Source organism: Hipposideros armiger, unplaced genomic scaffold (genome assembly GCF_001890085.2).
Source record: "Hipposideros armiger isolate ML-2016 unplaced genomic scaffold, ASM189008v1 scaffold_378, whole genome shotgun sequence".
Lineage (NCBI taxonomy): Eukaryota > Metazoa > Chordata > Mammalia > Chiroptera > Hipposideridae > Hipposideros > Hipposideros armiger.
The window spans coordinates 1,474,690-1,482,729 of NW_017731728.1; the positions used below are offsets into that span (position 1 = coordinate 1,474,690).

Sequence of the window (8,040 nt, forward strand, 5' to 3'; positions counted from 1 at the left end):
AGCTGCTGGAGAGTGGTTCCTTGACAGTGGCCCCCCGCACCTGCCTCCGTTTTATTTCTGGAGTCACAGCTGATTCATGGGGGTGGGGAGAGGGACCGGGGCTGGGGGTGGGGGAGGGCTCTAGGACTCAGGACCCCGGGGCCTGGGGTCCTTCCCTTTGGAGCAAGAGGGACAGGTGTGAGGCGACAGGAGCGACGTCCACGTTGGAAAGCCTGGGACAAACGGGCTTGGGGAAGGGTCTCCTGAATGGTGGGAGAAGAGACAAGCCTGATCTGGGTGTTTGGGGGCTGGGTTAGAAAGAGGGGAGCAGGAAAGGGGTCTCCAGGATGGACGAAAGCAGAGAGAAGGACGCTGGATCTCAAAACCTGAGAAGAAACAGAGGCTCCGCAGCCCTCACCTGAGGCCACCCTGCCTCTGTCCTGCCCTTGAATAGTCCCTTCCGCTTCCGTCTCTTGAGGCTCCCCTCCTATCTTTCTAAGGTGGGCCTGTAGACTCAGGCGCCGGGTCCTTTCTTTATTCAAAGAAGCCTTCTCTTTCCCCACCCTCCATGAAGCTCCGTCCTGCGACAGGGCCTGACAGCCTCCCCTGTGGGCTGGGGGCGGGGCCCAGTAGGGACCCTGGGGCCTGTCCTTGTCCCAAGCCCAGAGTCCTCTTGGGTTTCCTGGGCTGGGGTGGGCTTGGTCTGCATTCCCTCCCCTCTCTACGGGCACCCCCGGAGGGCACATTCCAGCTGAAATTAAATCACATTCCTCCTTCCCTGCCTGGCAAGGATGGCATTGCTGACAGCAGCTGTGACACCATAGGGTCAAGTGGCAGCAGCTGGTTCCCCGAGGAGGGTCTGAGAAGGGGGTGCTGAGGGGAGCCGGGGGACCAGGGCCTGTGGAAGCAATGAATGAGCTCTGAGGCTTGGCTCTTAAGAGGCCAGAGCAAGTGGGCAGAGCCTGCAGTGAGAGGCACTCAGGCGGATGGGGAAACCCGCGCCACCTTCTGAGAGGACCCTGGAAGGACACCCTCTTCCCACCCCCCGGACTGGGCTCCCACAGGGGACATGAGGCTCAGGGGCCCTTTAAGAGTCCCCACTCGGCGCTCCCTTGGCTGGAGCCCAAAGCCTGGGCTGTTGGTTTCCTCCGAGACTCGCAGCCACCCGGGGCAGCGACAGCATCAGGCTGGAGGGAGAGTTCAGCCCTGACCTCACCGTCCATGGCCCTCAGCCTGACAGCCTTATAAGGAAGTGCCCCAAACAAACGAGGAAGCCACCTCCGGCCCCCCACCCTGCCCCCGCCCCACTCAGAGGCTATATTTACCCAGGAGGCCCCAGAATAACCTCCCACTTGTCCTCCTGCTGGTGGGGGGGAGGAGAGGGTGCTGCCTCCTTGTTCCCTGGGGTGGGGGGGACTCCACCCTCCAAAGTGCTTCCTGTTGCCAGACTTCATTCATTGATCCACGCTGTGTTTCCTGAGCGCCCTCTGGCCCCCAGGACAAAGGCCTTGCTTTCCAGAACTTTCTACAATGACAGGGTCTTCCCAGATGCCACAGTCCTAGGTCCTCCTACTCTCTGGCCAAAGTGTCTCCTCTCTGCCCAGAGTTCCCTGGGGACTCTGTCTGGGTGATATCTAGGCCAACGACCCTCCGATTCTTGTTTCCTGAGCTCCACCCTCCCGAGGGGGGCCCCTCCTGGAGCTCAAGGTTCCCTGCTGGGTTCTCCAGCTCAGAAGATGGGACCACCGTCTCCCGGCTGCCACGCCACCGCGGATCACAAGTCCTGACACGGCTGCCCTTCCGTGCCTCCTCCCAGTCCTGCCCCAGAGGGCCACGAGGTCCTCTGCTCTGTGCTCCCCTAACATCCTGCACTTCTGTTTCCAACAGGACTCCACTCAGAAGCCCTTGTTCAGTCAGGAGGGAAAGCTCCCGGGGCCCCCAGTGCACAGTGCATGGCCCATAGTGGACATTTAGTGGGTATTTGTTGAAAAATGACAGCGAGTCCTGTTATCACCACCAGAAACGTTCCTGCCTCTGTCCAGCCTGCATGTCTCTCGCTGTGTAGACGGATGACCGTCTCCAGAGATGCCACGCCTCCCACTACACCTTCCCCACCCCCAGAGTCCTCAGGCCTGTCCAGCTCACACCGGCCCCGCTGGGGATTGGTAGCAGAGTGAGCTGGTTGGGGTAACTCTGTAGGGGTCAGGGCCCTGGTGTGGGGGGCAGGATGGGCACACGGCACAGGGGAGGGCCGCTTGGCTTGGCCTCTGTCCTTGGTCTCTTGCCCAGGCAGGGGTGCCCAAGGCCTCCTGTGTTCCACAGAGGGCCAGGGAGTGGGCCTTCCTTGCCTGAGTGCCAAAGTGCTGGCCCCCAGCCCGGCAGCCTGACGGGGTGACAGGGCGCCTTGTTAGCAGTGAGCACAGGAAGGACAGTGGAGGCTCGGGCTGCCAGAAGGGCGGGAGACACAGGGTCCTGGCCCCCCAGGGCAGGGGTGTGGATGAAACGGGGCCTGAGCCCTGGATGGAGAAGGGGAAAGGCATGGGCAGAGGCAGACAGCGAGAGTCTGTCAGGGGCCTGCTGTCCACCCCACACTGGCCAGAGGACGTGATGCGGGCCAGAGCGGTGGGGACGTCAATCCTTTCATCCTCGCCCTGCCCTCAGCCTTAGGCCTGAGCCGGAGGAAGGGCCTGTGTTCAGCTTGGAGTATGTCTCTAAATGCAGAACATTTCTTTGGCAGTCCCTGTCCCCCCCACCCAGGATGTTTAGAGGTGTCGCCAGATCTTCCTTCCGGGCTGAGCTGAGCTGGGGAGTGGTTTCCATTTGGGTATCCTGACTTCAAAGCCTTCGGGGGGCCCCCCAATCCAGGAACCCAGAAAACTGGGAAGGGGGTGGGGAGCTGTGGCTGGGTGGCCCCTCCCCCGTCTGACCCCAGCTACCCACACAGCACAGCTAGCACACCCCTGCCGCTTCAGGCTACCCCCTCCCTTCCACTTCCCTTGGCTTCAGCCTACAAGGAAAGCCCTCCTGAGGCTCAAAGCCGCAGCCCCCCCAGCTCCCCCCAGCCTTTCTCCTGCTCTCCCTGCCCTGGGAGGCCCCCAAGTTACCCAGCCCAGCGCCCCGCACCATGTGGCTGGCTGAGATGGAGAGGTGAAAGGCTGACCTGAGGCCACACAGCCAGGCAAAGACAGAACAGGCCTGCCTCCCCCTTCACCCCACCAGGACCCAGCCGATTGGAGCACAGATCACAGGCCAGACAGCTGTTTGGGTTTGGGGGCAAAGGGGCTTATTATGCTGGCGGCACCGAGGGGCCAGGCTGGGGGTGGCACAAGTCCTTCTCCCTATAATCAGGCCTGTGGCAGAGATGATGATGGCCTGAACGCTCAGGCCCTGAGGTCACCTGGATTGGCAGCCCCAGCCCTCCCGGGAGTCCCAGCGCTGTGGCCTGCAGCCTGAGTCTGTCTGCCTCTGTCCCCCACCCACCCAGGAGCCTCCCAGGGGCCCTCCCCTCAAGAAGCAGCCCCTCCCCGACGACGCCAGCATCTGCTGCTGCTCCTGTCTCCCCAGCTCCTCCTGTGCCAGCCCTGAGGACCCCCTAAATCGAGGAAGGAAGAGTCCAGACTTTGCAGGCCAAGGCATTCCTTTATTGAGGCAGGGATGAGCCAGACAGGGCCATCGGGGCAGGAATACGGGGAGTCAGGACATAGGGGCACCCCCTCGCTGGCCAGACATCCCACGAGAGCGCAGTGAGGACGGGCAGGGCTGGTGAGCCCCAGCCAAACACCATCACAGCCTCCTCACCGTGGAGGAGCTGCTGGCCTGAGGCCTTTTCCTGCTGAAGGGATGGGGAGGAAATGGGGCCTAGGGCTATAGGGATCAGCTGGCTTAACCGTCATGGGACACTGCAGGCAGGGGGTCCCCATTTACAGGGTCTGAGGGGCTGCTTTGATTTCTGGAGGCTGCATTCTCAGAACCGGTCCCTTCGTCACACCCTCTCACCCTGGCCACCCCGGCCTTTCAGACAGAGGCCACAGGTCAGATCATTTGTTAAGGTGCTAACCCCGAGCAGGGCTGGGGGTGGGGGGTGGGGGGGTGGAGCTTGAGGACACATCCCCGCCCGCGTCCACAGTGCTGGAGGAGCACCGCCCCTAGTCCTCCCCTGAGGACCAGGAAGCTGCGTCTTCCCCCCTCTGGGTGAACTGCAGGAACTGGCCGGGGCCCAGGTGAAGAGGAGCCCCTGCCCAAGGGGTCTTCAGGGCACCCCCCTCCTCCTCCTCCTCCTCCTCCTCCTCCTCCGCAGGGCTCCCTTGGTCCCCCACGGGGGCCCCCAGTTTCCCCTGCCCTGCTCTATCGGACTGCTCCAGCCAGTTCACCACCCCCCCGTTCACATGCTCCAACTCATCCTTCAAGCTGGGGCCCCGGCCATTGACCCCAGGGGTGTCCTCTGTCCTACTGAGGGTCCCCCGAGGGCCAGGGACTTGGTCCTCCCTCTCCAAGGGCCCAGCCTCAGACTCTTCATCTGAGCCTGAGGGTTCCGTGCTGTCCTGGGACTCAGTCTCCAGGGCAGTCACGGGGGGACCGGCTGCTGCGCCCCTCAAGCTGTCATCCCAGGGGATGCTGACATCCACGGTCTCAGAGCCCGGTTGCTTCCCTCTCTGAGGGCCACTCAGGGCCGGGAGGCCACCCCCGGAGGACCTCGGCCCCCACTGCCCGGCCCCTGGCTCCTGTCCCTCCTCGTCTTCCTCCTCTCCCTCCTCCCCACTCGCTTCCTCATCGGCAAACCCGTCAGACTCCCCATCCTGACCCCAGGCTGCAGGCTGCAGTAGCAGCTGGGACACCTGGCCCAGAGGTCCCGTCACCTCCCTGGGGACCCCGGGAAGGAGAGGAGCCTCAGTCCCCAGGTCCTCAAATTCCTCCAAAACGTCAGAGTCCTGGTCCCGTTCCTCATCTTCCCCCTCCTCCTGCTCTGGGTGGGCCCCATGGCCCTCAGAGGTCAGGAAAGCAGGACCCCAGCCTTCCTTCCTGTCCCCTTGAGGGGAGGGCCTCTGCTCTCCAGCTGGGTCCCCCTGGGGTGAGGCAGGGGACTGGAGGTAGAGGCCCAGGGGCGTGGAGTCAGGAAGGGTCTCCCCCAGCCCATCGGCCTCACTCTCATCTCTACTGTCCTCGTCCTCGTCCCGGAGGCCCTCAGAGAGCTCCCCAGAATCCAGCTCTTCCTGTTCACCCTCCACCTTTCCTGGGCCTTCAGCTCTGCCCTCCAGTCCCCAGCTAGCCTCCTGGCTCCCCTCACTAGGGGGCTGGGGCCCAGGGGCATCCTCGGGGATTGGGATGGGTGACCAGGGCTCAACGGGCCTCGGGCTGGGGGGCCCCAGCACTGGTTCTGCCTCCTCCTCAGCTCCCTCTGACCCTGGGGGCCTGGGTAGAGGGGCATCACTTCCATCCTGGCACAAGGTATCAGCAGGGAACACCGCCTCTGCTCCCCAGGGGACTTCAGGCCCCAACTCCTGTCCAGTCCCAGGGGACTCCAGGGGGCCTCTGCTCTGCACGGGCAGCATGGTAAGTTCTGGCTCCAGGGCAGCTGCCTCCTCTAGGTCCTTTCTGGGCCCTTCCAAGCCCTGCACCCCCTGTGCCTCCCAACCTTCCTCCCCCAGGAGTGGCTCTATCACCTGCTCTCTGCCCAGGTGGCCCGGGTCCTCCATCCCCACTGCCTCCTGCTCTGGTCCCTGCTTAGCTTCTGAAGCAGACTCATCCATGGCTCTCTCCAACCCCAAGGTGACCTCTGGGGAGGCTCGGCCACCCCCTGGGGCCTCATCCTCAGCTTCCAACACTGGCTCTGTCGCCTCTGACATTCCGCTGGGAGCTGGGAGGCCTGGGGCCCCCACCTGCTCTGGTTGCCCTTCAGGGTCCTGGAGGCCCTCAACGTCTCCCTCTCCACTGGTTCCCTCAGCTGGGACCCTCTTCTCATCGGGCTCAGGACTCCCTGAGCGCCCCTCACCTGCACTCCAGGCGCCCCCTGTGGCAGTCAGCTGCAGCGTTCCCTCGTCTCCAGACTCCTCCTTTCCAGCAAAGCCGTCCTGCTCCCTCAGGTCCAGCTCTCCGTCATCCTCCTCGTCCACTCCAGCCCTCCCAGGGCGCATTCCCTGCTCCAGTTCTTGGTCCCCCACCACCACATCCTCCCACCCCTGCCGGCTTGCGGACAGTGGCAACTCCTGTCCTTCCTCTTCCAGAGACCTCAGCGACTCTCGATTCTCTCCCTTTTCCAGGCTCTCTTCCTCTTCTAGGTCCTTAGGACCTTCCTTGTCTACCTCTTCTGGAGATCTCAAATTTTCTAGGTCCCACTCTCCCAGAGATCTCAGTGATTCTTGATTCTCCTCTTCTAGGGCACTCAGTGACTCTTGGTTCTCTTCCACAGACCCCAGTGGTTCTTGAATTTCCTTTTCTAGAGGTTTTGTTGTCTCCCGATTCATTTCTTCTAGAGACCACAATGGCTCTTGAGCTTCTATAGATTTCAATATTTCCAGCTCTTCTCCTGCTGACTTTAGTGGTTCTAGATTCTCTGTTTCTAAATATCTCACTGCCTCTACACTCTCTTCTTTTAAGGACCTTAAGAACTCTTGATTCTCTTTTTCAAGAGGTCTAAATATCTCCTGGTCTTTTCCAAGAGACTTCAGTGGCTCTGGTTTCACCTTTTCCAGAGGGCTTAATGTCGTCTGGTCTTCTTCTCCTAGAGACCTCAGAGGCTGTTGAATCTCCTTTTCAACAGGTCCTATTATCTCCTGGTTCTCATCTTCTAGAGACCTCAGTGGCTCCTGGCTGTCTTTTTCTAAAGGTCTCATTGTCTCTTGGTCCTCTTCATCTAGAGACCTCAATGGCTCTTGATTCTGTTTTTCTAGAGCTGTCAGTGACTCAAAGTTCTCCTCTTCTACAGACCTCACTAATTCTTGATTCTCCTTTCCTGGATATAAAAATGTCTCTACATTATCTTCAACAGATCTCTTAAGTTCTTGGTTCTCCTTTTCCAGAGATTGCAATGTGTGTGGGTCCTCGTTGCCTATTGGCTTAAGTAGTTCTAGAGTCTCTTTTTCTAGAGTTCTCACTATCTCCATATCCTTTTCTTCTAAAGACTTCAATAGCTCTTGATTCTCCTTTTCTAGACTCTGTAGTGTTTCTAAGTTCTCTTCGAAAGACCTCAGAGATTCTTGATTCTCCTTCTCTAGAGAGCTCAGTATCTTGTGGCTCTGTTTTTCCAGAGACATCAGTGGCTCTTGAATCTCCTCTCCCAGAGACTCCAGAGTTTCTTTTTTCAAAAGACCCTGGGCATCCTGGATTTCCTTCCGGTCCAGATCCCCCTCTTGCTGTGTTTCCTGTTGCAAGCTGCTTACCACTTTGACCTCTATGGCTGTTTCTTTCTCTGCCAGCTCCCAGATTTGCCCTTCACCTTCCTCCTGGAATCTGCTGCATACTCTAGACTCACTGGGCTCTCCATCTTTGGCCTCTAAACTGGGGTGGTCAGGATTGACGGGTGGGGCCAAGGTGGCATGATCCCCAGGGGACTGGCCTGTACTGGCCTCTGGCTGCTTGCCTCTAGGCTCCTCTGGTCCAGGCAGGGTGCCGGCTGGGATAGCCTGTGCCACCTGCTGCCTCCCAGCCTGTGGGTGGAGCATGGAGAGAGGGCCATCCTGGGCTCCGATCTCTCCATCTGTAGCAGGGAAGGGAGCCTGATGTGTGGGTGGGATGGGAGTGCTGGCCAAGGTTGGGGTACGGGCCTGGAGGGTTTCCTGGTTCTTCAGAAAGGTTGGAACAGGTGTCTCAAGGGTATCAGGTAAGGGTGAGGACAGGGGAGTAGGGCTCAGAACAGAGAGCAAAGGACCCAGACGCCGGCCCTCTGGGGTCCCAGGGAAATGCAGCTCCAGCTTGGGGTCTGGAAAGACAGAGGAGAAGAAACAGTGTCAGTATGTACTGGCAGGGGGATGGGGTCACAGAGGCGCGACCACTTCTGGCAAGGGTGCCCATGGGCCCTGCCCTCGCCCCCCACTGTCTGGGCTGAATCAGCTTGAGCTGTTGTCG

General features: G+C 60.4%; 1 protein-coding gene across 1 annotated transcript in view; it reads right to left on the minus strand.

Moving 5' to 3' along the window:
• Positions 1-3,605: 3,605 nt before the first annotated feature.
• The window catches only part of NES (nestin), an 8,459-nt gene continuing 4,024 nt past the window's right edge, over positions 3,606-8,040 (minus strand). The window contains exon 4 of the mRNA XM_019662474.1: positions 3,606-7,894. Coding sequence (XP_019518019.1) covers positions 4,125-7,894 — 3,770 coding nt within the window. The 3' untranslated portion in view covers positions 3,606-4,124. The remainder of the gene's footprint in view (positions 7,895-8,040) is intronic.